A 21,364-nucleotide genomic window follows, 5' to 3' on the forward strand; every position below is an offset into this window, starting at 1 on the left:
AACAATCGCACCTTAAGTAGCCAAAATAGTCGATTTGACTATCGTAAAATTACATCAACAACATTTTCCACTTAGGTGATATATGATCCCACTCGTCATCTAATGGATAGAGCTTTATTCAACGTGCACGCGGGTGTAGCTGTTTACATGTAATAATAAAAATTAATCGAATCAAAATTATGAAAACTCCATGTTATTATTAAAAAAAAAAAGCGATAAAATGTCCCATATCAAAAACCTGTGTTCGAGACTCGACAAGAAAAAAAAAATTCATATTTCCACTCTACCCGGAGAACACAGACAAAAAAGAATGCCGAAATATCATGCTCGATTTGAATTTGGGTTCGATCAACTCACGTTTCTAAAGAAAACTCATTGCGCCCCAAAAGTTGGACCGGTTGCATATATGACTAATATTTACCGGGTCCAAGTCTCGAAACGTTGCTTAGTCTTTATATCCGATAACACATTTACTTTTCAAGAACCAAGACCTATTAAAATAAATAAATAATAAGGGGGCAGTTCACTCGAGAGATCGTCGCATTTTTTTCACGTTCAGAATTTTGGCGAACCCTAATTTCGAGAGAACTCGTCAACTCGAATGAAGCGCGCCAGCTGGGAAGGAGAGGCATGTCGTGCGATGCATGTCGCATCGCCGATTTGTCGGGTAGAGGAGAAGAGTGGAGAGAAGAAAAGTGGGCCCACTTTTAGACACGTGTCGATCAACTACGCCATCAACGTGACATGGCGGGACCACCCAATGTTTCCTCGGAGCATAACCCTTTAAGACCACAAAGGTCGGCCCATTTATTATTCGCAATCATTTTCCACGTCGCGTGATGATTACTAAAGCCACCGGGCACATTACCAACCGTAACTGCCACGTGTCCGTTCCCAGCAGTGCCGTTTTGTTTTTCTATATGCGGGACTTCGCATAGGATAGCATCGTCGCGCAACGAACGGCCGGAAAGTAGTGTTGCCCGCCCAAACCTGGCATCCGTCGCTATTAATAATTTATTTATATTCGTTGTTTTGTCGATTTTTGTAAGAATTTATATCTTATTATTGATTGATCGCCGCCTGCCCGCAAATGCAATTCTCGATCTCTTGCAAGTCTTGTTAATTAATGGCTTCGAGATTAATAAGGTTATTTTATCTCCAGTGTTCCCCGCTCTGACAGCTAAAGCACGACGTAATGAATGATTAAAATATAACGTTAGTCAAATTGCTTAGCAAACTCGAGATTGGTCATGCACTAAATAAATGGAGACACACTGGTTAATCATGGAGTGCGGACAGACATTGATGAGCTCGATGTTCATTAATTAAATCCAACGGGAGGATGTCCTCATAAGATTAGCTTACCGACACAATTATTAGGCACTGCTAATGAATTTAATTACATGAGGAGCAATAATCGCTCTTTTTACTTACGGGTTTCATCTCAATTTGCTCTCAAGGGTCGAGCTACTAGCAAAGATTTCAAATTCATCTATTCGACCATACAAAACCCTAATAGGACGAGACACTCGCCGGCATCGCTCCATTCAACGCCCAAAGCTAGTAAAAGCCCTCCGCGATACTCTTCCCACGAGACAAGCGAATCGGCATTGAGAATTCCGTGAATTTGTGGGCGAAGCGAACCTTCCGTTCATCTCGAGATTAATAAGCAACCGTTAAGCCATATTACGCCGATCTAGGGCGGTCTCGCGGTTCGTGAGGGACGAGCGACTGAGCGAAATGGCTGGCACTCAATCCGCCACAACCCCACGATGCGGGAGATGTAATTTGAAGAAGGATCAAGCAAAATGCAGCGCGCATGTGGCCGACGCACGTGCGCTCTGCTTTCCCCTAATGGCACAACCCCCAACGAATTGCGAAGCAAAAGAGACAAAATCGAGAAAGTTTCCAGTCACGAGAGGCGTCGTCGGTAGGCCGAACCGTTCTGAAAATAGAAGACGACGACCTTCGAAAGGCGTGTGTACCATTTCTGCTCAGATGTCGCCCTCGCGGGAGAGAAGTAAGACATTTGACATTTGAGGTGGGGGGACCTTTTTGCATGTGCAATGATCATCTTCGGACATGCTTGCTTGGTTTTCAAATCATTGATTGCAAAATGACACGGCCCAATCTCTCTCGAAGAGCCCAAAGGAAAGGACCTTAATCCATCACACTATGCGTCACACACTTTGGGACCAGATCAGACATCTATCGACTTCGTTTTCGCCGTCCTTCGACTCCGATCGGCCGGTTTTGCACAGCCTCTTGCCATCTTCTCTCCCCTCTTCTCTCTTACTAACTAACTCGGCATGTGCCGCCCCCCATCACCGACAAACACCAAGAACTGGAGCTCAATTTTGGTTTGCGGAGAAATTTTAAGCTATAGCTCCTTCATTGGCTACTGTAGACGAGCTTGACATGGACAATATCCTCGTCCACGGGATCTTGATTTTGGTGATATGACGGTGGTAGGCCAGCGGCCACTCGTATAAGATGGTGACTAGATATGTTAAAATGGGTTATAAATCCATTTCTTAACCCATATTTGACCGGCTGAGTTGTTATATATGGATTAGTTATTTGGTAAATGTGCCATAAATTATGTAGAATGGTAAAATCCAAAATAATGTGAGTATTAAATGGGTTCTCAACCCACCTCCAAGACTCTCTATTCTCTCTTTATCGCCCTCACATGATCTGCCGCTTTCTCACTCTACGCTCTCACATCAATTTATGTTTGGGTTTTCCAAAATTAGGGTTAACTATGGAAGTATTTTAACAATATGAGTCCCGTCATGTATATGTTTGATATGTGTTGAGTTGGATATGGGTTACCAGATTTGTATTGCATAAAAATTTGATCAATTTGGATCAGATCATTTTAGATCGGCCCCACCTATTTGATGGGTCTAGTGGTGATGGAGGGGACGGGGGAGGGCGAGAGCTAGGCTATCACATGTTGTCATTATGAACCAGATCATGGACTTGCTCGCTCATGCCTATCTGGGACAAATGGGCTAGAAGGCCAATTTGGAAAGGCTTGGGAAATGGTATTTTGTTCTAGGCCCACCTAATCGGACCTACAAAACAAGTGAGGCCAGTCAACATTAGTGTTGGCCCTTTGCGCAGGCCCGTTTCAGGGCTAAATATATTCAACTTTCTGTATAATATCCCTGGGACTAGTCGATTCAAGGTTCGCAAGCCGGGCTCAGAAAGAGAATTACTTGCCCGAAGGAACCCATTTTGTCATTCGGATCCATTGGATCGGGGCAAGCCCGTTGGGCTGCTCACCTATTGATCACGCCGGGGTTAATCTTGTACTTGATCGGACATGTCGTGCATTAATACGAGATTGATACGATGCGTGGTATTGGATTGTTTTGTGGCTTGTCAGACGAAGATGAAAATCGAATCGAGATCCTCGATCACGATGAAACCTCGATATGCATAAGAGCAAAATCAAAAAAAGAAAAGAAAAGAAAATCTTGACAATACGTTCGGGATTGTTTATGCCCAATTCACTGGAGTTGACACGAGGATAAGGTTCTTTGCGGGACTGTAGAACCTTTAAGCGAATTGGCCGAGCAACGACATAAAGATGAAGAGCAGCCCAAACAAAAACGCGCGGAACTGTTGAATTGAGGTACAGATCGATCGACCAGACGGGCCGAAAAAGGACAGAGAATGATGGACACACAATCCCAATGTCGCCACGAAGGAGCTCAATTATTGCCAAATGATGTCGAAGTGTCTCCGGAACCTCAGGCAAGCTCCACCCCACGATGTGATCGGACAACGGGCACAGAGGGGACACGATGACCGACACCCATGTCCAAACCCTCTGTTCTTTTCCAGGATTAAAGCGGCGACGACGACGTGTCGTCTCACGTTCCTGCGCCATGACCCTCGTTCCCTTTGCAATCATGGTGCCGGCCGAGGTCACCGGGTTTCGCTTCCCCCCATGCATGCAAGAGGAGCGATAAAAGTAACGTACGTAAAGTGAAACTTGGAAGAAAAAGTTGGTGCCGCTTTTCGTCGTGCATGAATTTGCCCTAGGAGCATCCTGTCCCCAACATGGATCAAAAGTGCTGAACTAATGTCAATTGAGCCATTATTGCCATCCTCTGATTTCTCCTTTTCTAATGATGGTTGATGTTCAACTGTTATTTATCGAGATAGGAGCGTCCCTTCTGTCTGTGGTACCGTTGCGTAATTAAATTACTAAGCCGAGAGTCCTCGGCTGAATCTAGAACCCACGAAACTCAAAATGCCTAAACCGATGTAGAAATTGTTCTAAACATGACGCTCGGCTAATTTAGTCCTAAATTTTTTAATTAGATTAATTTAGTCATTAACATTTGGTATTTATACCAATTTATTCCATCAGGCCAATTTTGATAGGAAAATATTGATATGGACGCCGACTATCCTACGTGACATAACCGGAACCGACGTAGAAAAATTTTATAATTTCTAAATTTTTATATTATAATTTCTTTTTTTTTTCCTTCCATATTGGCAAGGGAGGGCTTGCAGGGCTCTCGTTGGCCAAAATGAAGAATAAAACATCATTTCAATAAAAAAAAATTATAAAAAAATTATCCATGTCGGCGTTGATCGTGCCATGTAAGATGACAAACGTCCATGTCGGCAATTTCCGGCCAAAATTGGCCGGATGAATTGAATTGGTATCATTGCAAAAGGTTTAGGACTGAATTGGTATCAATGCGAAAAAAATTTAGGGCTTTTTTTTATACTTTTCCCAATGCACACAAAGTGGGAGCGCATTATCGCTTAAGAAAAGACCCAGCATTTGAAAAATAAACAGCATTTTCACTAGTTTTTTCTTCATTTTGTTTATGCACAGTAATTAATGGTTCCTCGTTAATATTATAGTCCCAAATCTTGGCTCTCCCACGAAAATTAATCCTGGATTTTTCCACGTGCTGTGAACTTATATGGGTAGGACTTATTCCCCGGCGGCACAATATTATTATTTCTTCTTCTCTAGATAAGTTATATGTCCTTTCCTTGTTTTTTTGAATCGAATCTCTTGCACCTAGTGTAAATAAACTAATATATTGTGATTACGACGGAGGATCGGACCGAGTCCGGTCCAATCGGGGAATAAAGCTGCACAGTTCTGTCCCAGTATGGCGTCTAATCTTCCCTGGTACGTGATTCCATGGACACTTTACGACGGTCCTTATCCTTTTATCAGCTCATAGATCTAGGTAGAAACGAGAACCCTAATCTTTGGCACAAATGCTTCTTCAGAAAGTTATCTAACGCAAGGATTAGCGCAAAGATAAGCGAAATTCGCGCTTCTTAAGTTCGTAAAGAGAGCTTCTTTTTTTTTTTTTGTCTTTTTACATTAAAGTGATTCTGAAGTATTGATTTTGAGTTTGGACAATTTTCTGGTCTTTAATCCAGCTGGATAGCATTTGGATAATGGTGCGTTATCAGACAATCACACAAGAATAGGGTACACCAATCAGATCAATCACATCCATTACATAGGATTGATTCTTTCCTTGGTTCTACCGCCATCTTTATGTGAATTGGGTTGGATTAGAGGATTGGATGAGACCCATGATGCCAAAAGTTGCACCCAGCAGAATAATTACTCTGAAATAAAACAAATAACGTGGGATTAAGCTCAACCGATTTATTTGAGAAAATCGATTAGTTGTATTTGTCTTGAAGGGTTACAAGTGTTAAGAAAAGGGATAAAATACAAATTACCCCGAACTTTGACCCAACGTGCAATGTGATCCACGAACTTGTAATTTGATCAATATGGTTCATGAATTTTAGCTTTGTGCAATGTAGTCTCTGAATTTTTAATTTGAATTATGTAGTCTCTAAACTTTTGAAACATATTCAACTTAGTCAATAAACTATATGAAGATGTTCAATACAGTCCTTCTATTAATTTAAGTTCATGAACGATATTGTACTTTTTTTTTTATAGTTGAAGGACTAAGTTGAACATGTTCTTGAAGTTCGGTGATAATATTGAACAAATTAAAAGTTGAAGGATTACATTATACATTGGACTAAAGTTCGGAGATCATATTGGTCAAATTAAAAGTTCAGTAATCACATTACATATTGGACCAAAGTTTATGGATCATTTGTGCCATTTTTCCTTAAAAAAATAACTTGGGTCACTTAAATACGGGGCAATAAAGGTTCCCGTAAAATTTGAAACGAATATTTAGAATAGCGAACGAGAAAAAACACTTAATGTGTCTACCCCAGCAGAGCTAGGGTTCTCTTTGCAGGACAACGTAGCCGCAAATTATGGGATCATTTAGTCCCCGTTGTATCTAAGCTCTTGGTCCGTTTCGAAGCGGTCCTTGGCTTGATTCCAAATTAAGGCGGTCCTTTGGAATAAAAATGCAATGTCTAGAGGCAGATCGCATGCAACCGTTTCTCTATCCTACTTAGATTCATAGGAACCTGAGGCCAGCGTTTTAGGTGTTCTTCATCACTTCAGCTTCGGACATTCTCTCAGACCCTTCAAATCAGTCGTAGTTTAAATGTTGGGTGTGTGGGAGGAAATGTAGAGAAAGCAACTGGCGAGTCAATTCTGCCCAATTAGAAGGAAAACAAGATGTCCCCCGCTCCAACTGGCTTGGTCCTGTCGCTACGTATTAAAAGCTTTTCGCATACGAATTCGACATCGGGGCCGTCGCTCGGTGCCAAAGTGAAATGTGGGTCAAAATTAAGTGAAACCCAAGATCATCCATCAAATACCCTGCCGGTATCATGGACTAGATCAGACGTGGGTCGAAAACCTGAATCAGTAATTTTATACGTGGGATTGTCCGTAGTTGGTATGGACCCTCTTGTTTTGGGACAATGTCTCACAAAGAGTACTTAGAACTTTGACTATCTAACTCTATAGACGTCGAGAGATTCTTAGGAACTCCGAGTACATAATCCCTTCCTCTCACATGTAACATAATTTTACTCACATATATGATCCACAATCATGAGACAGGAGAGATTTGAGTCCTCCCATGATGGCCCTAAACATGCTCAAATCAATTAAAAACTAGTGGCAGTAGTCCCCTACTCGAGTCACGGCATAAGTTCGAAAGATTGAAGAAGGCAGTCCCATTCGTTTCATTTAATGCTGGAGCCACATATACCGGCATCTCACATGGCATTCCATTAAGCGACGCTTATCAGATACATCATACATATGTTGGTCCAGGTGAATCATTGGCGCAATCTCAAACACTTGGATTCTGCTAATTAATTTTAATTAGGGATGATCAGCCTGATTTACAGGAGTCAAAGATCTTCCCCAAGATTGCGATTCAAAGATTTATTATTTTCAAGATTCAAACATTTATTTTCCTGACTGTGTCATTCTTTCACTAAGAACTTATGCGAAAGTTGGCCCGGACACCGCCTCCCTAGCCTTTTTAGCTTAAAAAAAGGGAGATTAATGAAGGCGATTTCAGCGAAATTAACCAGGCATCTTTTGGCTCGAAAAAATCTCATCAAACAGAAGATGCGCAGACAAAAAAGTCTTGAGAGTTCGATCGGCTAGCTAAGGTTCAGCTCATTCGGAGAGATGGATTGCTCATTGTTTAAATCACTTGACTCGATCAATCGAAAGACACAATACTAGAAAAGATAAAAGGAAAGGGGCCCGTGGATTGTAATAAATACCAGCCGGACGTGATGAGATCATCAGCAAATTGTTTGTGTACAGTTTACGGAGCATGTTGTATTCCACCAGATTATTTATAGTTGACCTCGAGCTTCTTTATACTTGTCTACATTATTGCACCTAATACCGGTTCGCGGTCACTGTCGATACGTCTATCAAGATATGGCTAGAAATATCGAAACTAAGACTCAAATCACAATTCTGCACAAGTTGTACAAAAATCCGTGGACAACGTTAAATGATCGATCCATGCACGTACTAAAGAACAAGTATGTCGAGAATTAACTAATCATAAGCACATACCTGCTTTTTCGGAAGACCTTTGAATTCTAACGTTAAGACTGAATTACGCTCATAATTACCTTAAACCCGCTTTAAAAAAACCAAATGAAGTCTCTTTTTTTAATTCTTTTCAAAAAGAAATTTGACCTAGAAAGATAGGATGTTAGGTTGTTGTTGTCGTCCTTCCAAAGGAATCTGATTATCATTCCCCACGCATGGTTTTTCCCTTTGTTATTTAGCGTAACTCTCATATTTATTTACGTTGTCTTAATCGAATTTAAAACCTAAAACAAGAAGCAAATCTTGCCCTAAAATGCAAATCTTGACCCTGTCGACAGTTCCAGGCACACCCGTCCAAGCTTGCATATCCTGACATGCCATATGGCACTCTCGCCAGCTTCCAAGGCCGGTGCCGCTGACCGTTTACTATATAATTTTCCTTTCCAATTGATTGCGTAACATATGTATTATCTTAGCATGATAAGCTCTAACATAAATCTCGACGCCCACTATAATATGATATAAAGTTATTATATGCCGTGCCACTTTAATGTCAACTTTACTAAAACTTCACCTACGTATTCCAAAGTCGTTAGTTGGGAATTGAGGGACGGCCTTCCTTATGTTAAAAAAATGGTACAGCCGTGACAAACGAAAAGATAAAATTCACAAATTGATATACCCATCAACGGCCACGTGTCATATAAATCAGTAATTTATCTATAAAATTTAACGATAACCAACGGATAGTAAATTTATGACGGATGTAATAGGTAACAGTTTGGGGTTTTTTATGGTAAAAAAATTAGTTTGGGATAAATTTATCATAAGTGTACCGGTTTAGAGTTTTTTTCTCGTATTAATCCTAACAAAAAAAATCAATTTTCTAATTTGTTATTCACTGCGTTTTTTTGGAAATAAGGGAAGATGGTATGATATTTGGTGGGCTGTGCAAGTGCATCGGGATAAGAGACTCTTGTTGCTTTCTTAAACCTCCTCCCTCCCTCCCTCCCTCTCTTCTTTCCTTCTTATCTATCTTCACTCTCTCACTTCTTCTTCTTCTTCTTGAGAGAGAGAGAGAGAGAGAGAGAATGGGGAATTGCCAGGCTATAGATGCTGCAGCTCTAGTGATACAGCATCCTGATGGGAGGATAGAAAGGCTGTATTGGCCCGTGATGGCGAGCGAGGTCATGAGGAACCACCCGGGCCACTACGTCTCCCTGATAATCCCGCTTCCGTCACCGCCGGCGTTTGAGGAAGATGGCGGGAACCCAAAGGAGGTGCGATTCACCCGAGTGAAGCTTCTGCGGCCGGGCGAAACCCTCGCTCTTGGTCACGCCTATCGCCTTATCACTTCTCAAGGTACCATCACCATGCTCTTACTTAAAAAGCTGTAGTGAAAAGACAAACTTGCCATTCGAGTACATGTATGATGCGTTCATTCAAGAACAGCTGCTAAATTTTCATGAACTCCGGTTTTAGAGGTGATGAAAGTCCTGAGAGCCAAGAAGTATGCAAAGATGAAGGAGCACCAACACCAGCCAGAGACAGCTGGGGAATCAGAATCCGAGGTGGGGGTATCAGCACCCAGGAACACAAGTTGTCAGGCAGGAGGAGGAGGAGGAGGAGGAGGAGGGAGCTCTGACACAGAAAAGACCAACCAGGTATCTGTCACTGAGCAGCATCCAAGGCTTTTCCATTACATTATTGAGTCCTCAACTTTCCAAGATCTGTCAGCATCTTTCCAATTTTTAACAGCCTGTATTGCATCACTTTGTGGTCCATCGCTACCCTTTCCCCTTCAAGCAGGAGAATCATTTAACTTGAATCCTTACAAGAAGCTACGGAGGAAAAATATCAAACAGACTTGCACAAGTCTCGTACTCATCACGATCACCAAGTCACGTGTAGTTCATGATCTTTCACTACTAGTGCTTTCGGCAGAATGAGATTAGAAAATTTTGATCCACTGTGGATGCCGCAATCTGAATTAACTCTTACTTTCAACTTGCAGGACGGCCGGTCGCGCAAACATCGGAGCCTTAAACACCAGAACAACAGTCCGGCAAACTCCGCCTTGGCAAAGTCGAAACTATGGCGCCCAACTCTTCATAGCATTTCCGAGGCAGCTAGCTGACCGCTGCTGAAGTTTTACATGTGCCAAGTTTTTCTGAAGATAAATATCATGTGCCAGAGTTTGTCTTGATGGGTTTGCAGAGATGATTAATCATTGTCGAACCTGGAGCTGCCGTTGCGAGCTAAACTTTGCCTTGTTAGCTGTTACCAGCCCTCTGTACAGTCATAAGCAGCAGCAATCGATATGTTTTCATGAAAATTCTTGAATGCTCTATTGTTTAATCATCGTCACTGTCATAATGCATCAAGTGTCCAATATTTGAGACGGCACAGAAATATACAATTCAGCTCGATCCTCTTGTGTTCCAATCCTGATAAACAAAGTTTTGAGCCCACGATAGCGATGCTCGCGCAGCGAGAGTAGCTCCAGGAAAATTGTTCTCCTCAAGGGCGACTAGCTTATCTGTGAAAGGATCCACCAGCAATGCTCCAGGTCCTCCACATTCCTCGCGGAGAAATTCGCTGAATATCTGATCTCGAAGACACCGCAATCTGAGTCGGTAATCCTGTGAATCTGAAGTTAAAAGTTCTAATGAAGATTTGAATCTCCTGCATAAAGCAGCTGATGACGCAAATATGAAAAAGTCTGCAGGCGCTGGCCCAAGCATGTCCAGAAAGCAAGAACAATCTGATGGCTAACGTCCGAGGAAGAGCGGTTAACTTGATGCCAGGTCATGTTTCCTTTCTCAGGCCTCAATTATTGAACACTTTTCGATTTGAACACGAGGACCTTCACCTGACAAACAACATGTTTCCTGGATTTTACGAGGTAGAGCATTGTCATTGTTCTTCCAATCAAGTTGCCTTGTGACGAACAAGATGACCTCAACTAGTTCAACAGGCGAAGCTCCAAAGAGCCCCGCCAGGAATGCGAACTCGTTCTCAAGTATCGATTTTTCATTCCTTAAACGCATCCGCTGCGTGATTGTCCATAAGAATTCTCAGCAGGATAACCAAAAGGAAGAGAATCAACAGGGCCCTCGCGCTTGTCTTGCAGAAACGTTCACATAGCAACTCACACAGAGGAACACAAATCACATTTGCCTCGTTGGAAAAAAAAAAAAAAGAGGCCACAGGAGTAAATATCTGAGTACGTCCGTAATCATGGGACCACATGTTTCTCGTAACAAGCACATCCATACAGAATGCACATTGCCATGTACACATGAATCACGCAAGTTCCGCCCGGAGAAATAAGATCACAATGATCAACTCGAACCATCTTACTCATTTGTCGTGTTCCAGGTGTCATTGCCCAGGCCATCGTCCTAGATTGAGCTCGAGTGGTAAATATTGCCTGAGACCCGTACCAACAGTAATAGATCGAGCCGATCATATCTCAAGAGAACTTAGATTGCGTTCGGTTCAGCTTTTCAAGGGGCCTTGAGGAAAATTTGAGGTGTTTAACAAGCTTCTTTTGGACTCATTTGCCAAATGCTGGCTGTGAGCTGCATTGAACTTTCAACATTTTCAGAACGCTACTTTCATCGGTTAATGAAATTTGGTCAGTTAAAAATAAAAATTGGCCAGTTGCCTTTTTTGTCCTAAAAAAGCTTATTAAAAATCCAATTGTGCCCCTTTGAAAACAATAAAATCTTACTTCCCAAACCGTCTTTGATTTTCATGAAACACTTTAAGCTAAAGTTCCTTTGTATTTCCCCAAAACTTCTTGAAAAAGTTGAACCAAACACGGCCGTACCCTATCGACCCCACAAAAGAATGTGCTACGCTCATTATGGCATTAACCATGAAGCGAGTCTATAGCATCCAACGTTTTCCTAAGACGGTAAAAAATGCCCATCCATGATAACTTTTCACCCCCTTTCTTGAAAGTGTTAGAAGTAATGACACAAATGGTCCTTGAACTTTTATCCAATATGCAATGTGATTCTTGAACTTTTAATTTGACCAATATGATCCATAAACTTTAGCCTAATGTGCAATGTAGTCTCCGAACTTTTTATTTGACCAATATGATCCTTGAACTTTTGGAACATGTTTAACTTAGTCCCTAAATTATAGAAATATGTTTAATGTATTCCTTTCATTAATTTAAGTTCATAGATGATTTTGAATGTTTTCTTATAATCCAGGAACTAAATTGAACATGTTTCAAAAGTTTAAGGATCACATTGACCAAATTGAAAGTTCGGGGACAAAATTGCACATTAGGTAAAGTTTAGAGACCATATTGATCAAATTAAAAGTTCATGAATCATATTATAAGTTGAGTCAAAGTTCAAGGACTATTTCTGTCATTTTCCCAAAGTGTTATTTCTTCGGACTTCAATCATGCATTCTCTCGAGCACGTGATGCTCATCAACCATCCATAACAGAGCCGGCTTGCAAATGTACAGTCATTCTAGGCGCAAGTTTTCCAAAGAAAAGCAAAGAGAATGTTCATGTGCTTCTTGGACCAGTGACAATACGAAACCAATCGTAGAAAACGTGAGAGTAGCGACGATTGTGCTCTTCCCAAAGCCGCGAACACATCGACCAAAGACATGAGAACAAGAGCGAGAAACATCGTTTAACCTGGGTGCACACTTTTATGACCGAATCAAGATCCTCTCCCAGTGTGTCAATGTCCCCGGATAGCTTCTCCCTGGGGTCACGCTCGAACTTGCGCCTCTCCTTGTTGAACCCAACACATTCACAGGCCACACACGACTCATCAGGTCAAGAGATGTTAAAAACAGAGGGGGACATGACTCGACCCACGACTGGGAGTGGCTTACGAAGGACTTAGTACATACAGATGCTGCCAATTCGGGGATTGGATCATGGTACACGTGCTTCTGAGGAGATGTGGCCCTCACCCAGCTCGGAGAGTTTCTGGGTTTTCTTACGAAGAGGGCTTGACGTGAAACTGCGAAGAAACCGTGTGAACGCCATGTGAGCCTCATCTCGTGGTATCGTGTGGACGGACAGAGCGGAGGAGGAGATGGTAAGAGAAGAGGAGCTTGAGGAGCCACCGTCGTAGCTCTTGTCGCGGCTCACTCGACCGAGCCAAAGCATCGAGGGACGCGCCGATGGAGATAAGCGCGCGAGCGCGAGCCCCGAGTCCCATAACGGGGCCTTTTGAGCCGGTTTAAGTTGAAATGGGTCGGATCTGCTTGCTCTGTATAAAGCCAATGGGCCTGTAAGCCAATTGAGATAATTTAAATCATTTTTTTTTTTTTTTGCTAAAAAATAAAATCTTTCGTTTAGACATAAAATCATGTGGTCTTTTTACATGTTGATGTATTTAAAGCACATGTTCGATTTCAGATGATATTACGATGGTCATGTCTTAGATGAATGTTGTGGCTAAATTAAATGTAATGATAGATGATATATTTAAGAATGTAATCAAGTCGATAACTCAATATCAAGCTCTGCTTAATTGGAACGTCGATGCTTTATACTCGACTCAAGCTTGACCAGATTAATTTTTCAACCAGGTTAATTTTTCAAGCAAGCTCTAGCTCTCCCTCTCCTATTTAATATTCAAAACTTGATAATCGACTTGAGCTCATTGATTGAGCATGATTTTTCAGATCGGAGCTTGGCGAGAATGGATTTTTAGTTGACTCAAGCGAAACTCCGATAACCCAATTCATTTTTCATGAGTTTATTTAAAACTCCAATTAAACTTTGAACGGTTGATTTGTCCGTTACTTGATAAGTTAGTTAAATACATGGAAATATAAAATGCTCACAAGATACTCGGATGCAATTCAAAATGAACCGAATAGAACAAGTTGGAGTAATTTCGAGTAATTTCCTACACATATGAAATATTACATCAACCGATGCAACCCTAACAAATTCCTAAGTGAACTCTATGCTCCATCTCCGTTCTCACCCAGCTCTATCTTCACATTAAACCGACTCGCAGCCTCCTTGATCTCCTCCACCTCCTTGGCCCTCAGGACTCCACCCTCCACCTTGCTCCCAGGGTCCATCCTCACCCACTCCATCACCTTTGCGACCGCCGCCACGTCCTCCACCCCACGGACCACCACCCCCGCCTCCCCAGGCCGCCTCCTCTCCCCGGCGACCACCTCCACCATCTTCCTCATCATCTTCCTCTTCGCCTCCTCGCGCTTCCCGAATGTCCGCTCCTTCTCTCGCTCCAGCTCCTCCAGGCCACGCCGCGCCCTGGACAGCTGGCGCTCGAGCTTCTGGATGGCGGTCCTCTTGTCGGCCTTCAGAAGCTTCCGGTCGGTGGCCTTCACGTCGAGCAGTCTCAAGCCGTCGAGCTCGTCGCGAGCAGACTTGAGCTCGCTCTTCATGTGCCGCTTGGCCTCCTTCAGTGCGTCGATCTCGTCGGAGGTCTTGGTGTAGCTCGTGGCGAGCTCGTCCACGCGGTGCACGAGGCGAGAGATCTTCTGGAGCGCCGACATTTCTTCTCGTTCAGATCGGAGTCCGTCGTTGAGGGAGAGACGGGCACCGTGGAAGGGTATTTATAGCGAGACAGAAGGACATGGAAAGGGCTGAGGATTCGGCACCATGGCGGTGGAAAGACTTCGCCCCCATGAGGACACGTGTCCCGGTTCATCTTAAGTCGGTGCTCGTGCTATTCTGCTTGCTTTATTGGAGCGGGATTCACATAGATCGTTCGAACATTGATATATTTAGCCGAAATGAATCCGATCATTCCCTAGACAATTGGGTTTGTGCAAACATGTTTGTTAACTTTTAAAGAACTTAAAAGACACTTTTTACGACGAGCTTACCAATCTCATTTCTCAATATTTGAGAGTATCGAGTAATTATAAATAAATGTGACATGAGCCTTTTAAAGTAATTCTAGATGGGCGATCAACATCGATTTTCACTTTTTTTACGCGCAAAAGGAACATATCTAGTTAAATTGATTATTGATATTAGCAGCTGAAATAAAAACATGAAGGAGCCAAACCCTATTACATGGTCCAAATAGCAACATCGATCAACTTACCAAGTACTTCCTCTTGCCAATAGCAATTTTGATATGTTTCTAAAGAGTCATCTTAGGCTTCGTTTTTTTTCCCTGAAATCTTAGACTCCGTTTATTTTGCGAACAATGTGATCTTTTCGAAAACTCATTTTTCAAAAAAATGATGATACTTTTCGATGTTTTGCCGAGACTTAAAAATGAACCGAAAAACAAAGATTTGACAAGAAATTGATTATCCTAACAAAAATTATCAAGAACTTTGAATTTTTAATTAAAAGTTAAAAAACTTGAAACAAATGGCCATCGCAACAGAGAGAGAGAGAGAGAGTAAATAATTGGAGAAATGACCTTCGAGGCACTCGTTGTACTTGCAAGAACTTGAGGCACTCGTTGCACTTGCGATCTTGGAATTTGAAGAGTGCTTCCTTGGACAGTGGGACGTCCTCGTCCGTCGTAGGCGGAGCCACGCAGCCGGCCGTCACAACAGCCGAGGATGACGCGGTCGGCAAATCTTGCGATTCCATATTTTAGATCAACCAATTAGAGTATGCAATTCGAGCGATACGCCTGTTTTAATCAATTGAGACGTGATCGAATGAACAAAAAAACCCTAGCTTTCGTTGAGGAACTGAGAATGCGCTAAGGAAATCAAGGCCAGTTCAAGGTCGCAGTGGGCGTTGAGGCTCTTGGAGAGAGTTTTCGTAAAAAAAAAAGGAAAACTTAAAAAAATAATAAGAATTTTTGGGGCTTCGGCCGTCTCTAACATTAGCTCTATCTGGTAAACCGTAAACCCGAATCCGTACCCGGAAGAGATTATCCACCCGACCCGCGATAAAACCAATCGCAGCCCGTCCACCGGATCGACGGCCGAAGCCCCAAAATTTGTCGATCGACGGTGCAGCTAGCTGTTCGCACACAGACGGGGTTTATCCTTAAACCCTAGAAAGTCCAGCCATCCCTCCCAAATTCAATCCTTCATCTTCCATCGCCAGACGTGGCCACTCAGATGCTTCTCCATCGCTCCGCCTCAATCCTCCATTTCCACAAGCTCTCGCCGCCACACCGGCTTCTCGCTCAATTCAACCTCTCTCGTTCCTCTCTCTTCCGTCCGCTTTCTTCGTCCTCTTCTCGCCCATCGCTGTCGCTTTGGCTGATCGGGCCTCGCCACAGTCGAGCCAGGAGCTCCGCGAGTTTTGCTGCTGCGGCCGTAGCCACCAGGAATGGCGGAGAGACGTTTTACGCCGAAGAAGGTGTCTCGTGGAAGTCCCTCGGCGTGTCCGACAAGCTCTCACGGGCTCTCTCGGACGCCGGCATCGAGAGGCCATCTCTTGTTCAGGTCCTCCTTCGATTATTCGATTCTGGCCTTCATAGAAGTCCTTTTTGTCTTTTTGCCTCTTTGAATTGGTTTTGCAGTCATTGTCTGCTTGGGTTGAGCCTATGCTGATTTGGAATGTTCTTGTTCTCAATTTAGGCCTCAAGCGTACCGCCCATACTTTCAGGGAAGGACGTGATAATTGCTGCAGAAACTGGTAGCGGTAAAACGCATAGCTATCTAGTCCCTTTGATAGATAGACTGTGCAATGCACATGATGGTGGTGCGGGCGAGGAGACGATTTTACATTCTAAAATTCTTCTCGTCCTTTGCCCAAATGTGATGCTATGTGAACAAGTGGTACGTATGGCTAGTGATCTTTGCGGGGAAAATGGTGAACCACTTCTCAGGGTTGCTGCTGTATGTGGGCGAAGTGTAAGGATGATCCGTTACCTACTTCTACACTCTTACTCTGCCCGTGCATCTAATATCTGTGTAGCATTTCTTAGACTGCAAATGCATGGCATTTCTTGTTTATGTTGGAACATTGTTTCAATGCGGTTCTCATTAAACAGAAAAAAATAATTGCAGGGATGGCCAGTTAATAGGCAAGATATTATTGTGTCAACCCCGGCTGCTCTGTTGAACAATATTGACCACAAAGCCCGTTGTCCAGATTTTTTGCGAGGAGTCAAGTATGTGGTATGTTTTCATCCACTCTTTTTTTTTTTAATTGTGGAAATATACTGGCAAGAAGTATAGAGAAGTTTGGAAATTTACAATTAATCTATGTGTTTCCATTGGCAGGTGTGTGATGAAGCTGACATGCTTCTCTGTGGAAGTTTCCAGAACCAAGTCATTCGTCTCATTAATATGCTGCGGTTTGATGAGAAATTACTGTCTCGGAATCAAAATTCTGTCCTTCATCAACCCATGGCAACAAGTCCTGATTCTGCACTTGCCTCTGTTTTGGAAGACGATGAAGAAATGCAATCAGATGCTCACATCAGTTCAGATGAAGAGGAAAATCCTGAGGATGTTGATCCTGCAGAAATAGGAGATGAAAATAAAGAGGGACATCTTAAGAAAAAAGACTGGAGGAGAGTGAGGAAAATCTATGAAAGGAGTAAGCAGTACATCTTTGTTGCAGCAACACTTCCGGCAAATGGCAAGAAAACTGCAGGAGCAGTGTTGAAGAAGATGTTTCCAGATGCTAGTTGGGTTAGTGGAAACTACCTTCACTATCACAACCCCAGGTGCCTTATATTTGGAGAACAAGTATTTTTGTAAATTTATGCTTGTTGGATGGCCCTCTGTTCTTGTCGTTTCCCTTTTTACTCCCTTTGCTCAACAACAGCATGTTAACTATAACAAAAAGTATTTTGCATGTATACAGGGGCTGTTTAAGAAGTGGGTGAATGCTTCATAACAAGAACAATTTCATGAAATGTTTTGAGTTAAGGCATATAATCTAATGCCAAAATTTTGTTCGTCTTAAGCAGGATGCTTTTCCATTCTCTATTCTGTTGACATTACACTGTACTTATGTTATTCCGTCTTATAAGGTCTGTGTGTAATCTCTGAGATGGTAGCTATGTTTGTAATGTTTTGGTTAATTGCATGCCTTGTCTTTGGAGTATATATTGATACTGGGTTTCTCTTTCTTCTTTTCTTTTTTCAGATTGGACCACCGGCGGATCGAGGTTGATGTTGATACACAGGTTGATGCACTAATAGAAGCTGTAAAGAAAGGTTCGAAAACTTCAACTGATTGCTGTGTAAGCCGCACCATGGTATTTGCGAACACTGTCAAGTCTGTTGAAGCAGTGGCAAATATACTGGAAAGAGCTGGGATAGATTGTTATCGGTACCACAAGGATAGTTCTCTCGAGCAGCGTGCAGAGACCATAGTTTATTTCCGGGAGAGAGGTGGAATTCTTGTGTGCACCGATGCTGCAGCACGAGGCCTTGATGTTCCAAATGTATCACACGTTATTCAGGTGCATTTCTGGAACAACCTTTTCTCCTCCGTTCTTTAATTGATATCATTGGCCAGGCTTAAAAAAGGGGAAAGAAGATATCATCTACTAGTCTCCCTAAATCCTTTGACTATGTTTTTTCCACCATGGTGCCATCTGCTGATAGTCTACTAGTAGTCTAGTACAGTGTTATTCACTGACACCTTTTCTGGTTGAACTTTTACTAATATCTTCATAAGCAATAAATTTGGAGATTCCAAGATGACTGTTTTACCAATATAATCGTTCTAATCTCTAATGAACTAACTATGTTTCTAATTTACAATAGACGCTGATGCAGTCCTAGCTTGGGAATTTTAGACAGATTGTTAAGTCCCTGCTAGTGTTGATGTTTTCCCCCTTTTTCAGGCAGATTTTGCTACTTCTGCGGTGGACTTTTTGCATAGGGTTGGCCGTACTGCTCGAGCTGGTCATTTTGGAGTGATCACAAGTCTCTATACTCGATCAAATCGGGATCTTGTTGATGCAGTTCGTCAAGCTGGGAAGCTGGGTCAGCCACTGGTAAACTTTTGTTCATTTCAACTCTCTATATGTGATCACTAGGGCACCTGCTCTTCGCATCACGACTAAAATTTGTCTTGGACACAGGAAATGGCTTTCAGCAGGAAAAGAAGCTTTAGAAATAAGATCAAGAAGCGAGGTAAACATTTTGAATCTCTATGCATCTATATTTTCAACCTCATCATCATAAAACCACTGGACAGTATGTGGTGTAATCACGTGGTTCCATGCAATGGCGACCCCATTGGCTGTTACAATTAGAACTTTTAATTTAGGCCTTTGAAATCCAATAACTGATTTTTTGTATGTTTTATTACTCCTAGTGGATTTTTCGGTTCTGATTTCATGTATACTTTCGATTGGCAGGTCTATCAAAGTCAGGAGCATCTGGGGTTGAAACGTTACATGTGTAAGAAATTCGGTGGGAGGTTACAGCCGGTGCAAGTGTGTACATTGCTATTGTTATTTCAAGATCATAACCTCTTGTAACATAGCTTTTCAGTGATTATACAATCAAAAGCATGTAAACCCACTGAAGTATTAAAATAGTCTCTTTGTTTGATCGATTGTGAATTGCAGTTTTGTCTCTGTTTCAACTCTGTCGTCATCTCTCTGTATTGTCATATATATATTTACGGTTCTCTGATTGCTCCACTCTGCCCCAACTCTGACCATATTTGTGGAATGAGGTGGCTTGGACCTTCCTTTTGTGAAATCTGCTTAATGACCCGAAGAAATAAGAAGAAGACTAAGAAAGAGACAAAGGATATATCTCTCAGCATCTGCTAAGAGTTGGAGGGGCTTCAAGTTTGATTCATTTTGAGTCCCTTCCAATGTGGGTTGGACTGCGGGGAGGGTGCTTCAAGCTATTTCATCACAACTATCTGACAGCTCAGCAGGTTATATCTCTCTTGGGCCCCGGTTAGTGTTGATTTTACAAAATCGGATGACATAAGTCGGAAAAGCTAGAGAAACATCATCTTGTTTGATTTGTTAACCGGCAATTTTGGTTTGGTCTTCAACCTTTCTGTCTGCAGAAGTCCTGCTGGGACATTGGCATACTGGTCAACTCTGTTCGACTTGGATGCATGTTCAAAAGAGTAGCGTAGAGATCATACATCCACCATTTCTACTGAAATAGATGGCATTACATAGTTGGTCTTGAGCAGTGCTTATTATCATAGAACACACTATATACTAATGCCACTATCCCAACGTTATAACAGGATAGAAAAGATCCATGGAGGCAAACAGTCAAGGGCACTTGGTCCGATTGCCGTGAGTGGTCATATCGGTGTAGCATGTGCCGCACAGCTCCCTGTTTCCTGAAGTCCCGGGAGGAACGCATTTGCACCTTAAGCAGCAAGTTCCACAGGCTCTCGTGCACACGTTGGGCCTCGAGTGCAAGCTACACCTCTCCTTGCACAACCCTCCACAGTCTGCACATTGGAGTGGTGGAAGCTTATCAGTTAGAAAGCCGCGCATGTCGTTGCCTGAAATTGGGTTATCGAGGATCCCGTTTTCTGTTTTTTCCCTATGATCCCGGTTTTTCGCATGTGCGGATGCTGTGATGTTGTGTAGGCGCGGTGCATGTTCATGCTTTATATTAGCGGGATTCAAGTCGCAAAGGAAGCGACTAGGTAACTGCAGCAGTCTAGATTAATTTAGCAGATCAAGACAACCCCATATCAAGAAATAATCGTATTCATGCCGGATTCCATTTAGAGTAAATGTCGCATGTTTTAACAAGATAATTGACTTTGTTTATCAACCCAGGAGCAAAATAAGATAATTATTTTGGACCGAAAGATTTGATTTTCCTTTTTGGGACAAGACGGCGTTCATGAGGTGCTGACTTCTCATGCTATGTTAGCATCTGAGAGCCCAAAAACAAAAACAAAAAAAAAAAAAAAATTGCTTGCATGAGTGTAGATGCTTATTCATGCTAACGGGGGAAAAACAAAACATCAAACGTGGAATGAAAAGTGAATTGAGTGCTCCAGATTACAAACGAGTGAAGATGAGTACATACCCAAGGTCTGCAAAAGCCTCCTGTTAGCTCCCTTCGCAACCTGAAAAAGAAAAAGAACACTTACAGCTTCAAAGGTTGGAAGTGCTGGTTGAGCTGTAAAGTTGAGGTTAAAAGAAGGTTTGGTTTAAAAAGGAGAGAAAATGACCTGGGTGTGAGAGTTCTCTAGGTCGATATCTGATGACACCTGCAAGTTTTTTTGTCAAAGAAAAATGAAGTTGTCCGCCCAAATCAAAAGAAGGAAAAAGACCCAAGTGAATTTCAAAGACGAGAATGGCGTTCTTCTACTTGTACTGTGCAGACGAGCAGAAATGCGGCAAGAAGAAGCAAGCGTAGCGCCATGACTTTAGGTATCCCCACACTTCACACTTCAACTCTTCAACCAAGTGTTACAGCCGGAGAGCCAAACTGGGATTTTTTTTTCAAGTGGGGGGTTTGAGAGTGAAGACC

At 42.4% G+C, this 21,364-nt stretch overlaps 4 protein-coding genes across 8 annotated transcripts; 2 read left to right on the forward strand and 2 right to left on the reverse strand.

Moving 5' to 3' along the window:
• Positions 1–8,913: 8,913 nt before the first annotated feature.
• LOC115728516 lies at positions 8,914–10,307 on the forward strand. Its single transcript, XM_030658838.2, has 3 exons — positions 8,914–9,334; positions 9,455–9,636; positions 9,987–10,307. The coding sequence occupies exons 1-3, from the start codon at positions 9,064–9,066 to the stop codon at positions 10,107–10,109; spliced, it is 576 nt and encodes a 191-aa protein (XP_030514698.1). The 5' UTR covers positions 8,914–9,063; the 3' UTR covers positions 10,110–10,307.
• An 85-nt stretch (positions 10,308–10,392) lies between these two features.
• Positions 10,393–13,142, reverse strand: LOC125315670 (protein PLASTID REDOX INSENSITIVE 2, chloroplastic-like). 4 transcript variants are annotated; one of them, XM_048281436.1, is made up of 3 exons: positions 12,866–13,142; positions 12,645–12,743; positions 10,393–10,593 (listed from the first exon to the last, which is right to left on the reverse strand). In XM_048281436.1, exons 1-3 carry the CDS (start codon positions 13,013–13,015, stop codon positions 10,393–10,395), a joined length of 450 nt encoding a protein of 149 aa, XP_048137393.1. In that variant the 5' UTR covers positions 13,016–13,142. The 4 variants fall into 4 exon arrangements, with proteins under 4 accessions (XP_048137393.1, XP_048137392.1, XP_048137395.1 ...); XM_048281435.1 differs by having other exon boundaries at positions 12,848–13,142; XM_048281438.1 differs by having other exon boundaries at positions 10,473–10,622; positions 12,848–13,142.
• Positions 13,143–15,879: 2,737 nt separating this feature from the next.
• LOC115726942 (DEAD-box ATP-dependent RNA helicase 22) lies at positions 15,880–20,974 on the forward strand. 2 transcript variants are annotated; one of them, XM_048280843.1, is made up of 9 exons: positions 15,880–16,369; positions 16,505–16,780; positions 16,937–17,047; positions 17,153–17,601; positions 18,027–18,345; positions 18,733–18,885; positions 18,973–19,024; positions 19,252–19,306; positions 20,112–20,974. In XM_048280843.1, exons 1-8 carry the CDS (start codon positions 16,040–16,042, stop codon positions 19,296–19,298), a joined length of 1,737 nt encoding a protein of 578 aa, XP_048136800.1. In that variant the 5' UTR covers positions 15,880–16,039; the 3' UTR covers positions 19,299–19,306; positions 20,112–20,974. The 2 variants fall into 2 exon arrangements, with proteins under 2 accessions (XP_048136800.1, XP_030512900.1); XM_030657040.2 differs by lacking the exon at positions 20,112–20,974 and having other exon boundaries at positions 19,252–19,481.
• Positions 19,975–21,364, reverse strand: LOC115726950 (snakin-2-like). Its single transcript, XM_030657054.2, has 4 exons — positions 21,203–21,364; positions 21,063–21,101; positions 20,918–20,957; positions 19,975–20,324 (listed from the first exon to the last, which is right to left on the reverse strand). The coding sequence occupies exons 1-4, from the start codon at positions 21,254–21,256 to the stop codon at positions 20,140–20,142; spliced, it is 318 nt and encodes a 105-aa protein (XP_030512914.1). The 5' UTR covers positions 21,257–21,364; the 3' UTR covers positions 19,975–20,139.

Source organism: Rhodamnia argentea, chromosome 6 (genome assembly GCF_020921035.1).
Source record: "Rhodamnia argentea isolate NSW1041297 chromosome 6, ASM2092103v1, whole genome shotgun sequence".
Classification (NCBI taxonomy): Eukaryota; Viridiplantae; Streptophyta; class Magnoliopsida; order Myrtales; family Myrtaceae; genus Rhodamnia; species Rhodamnia argentea.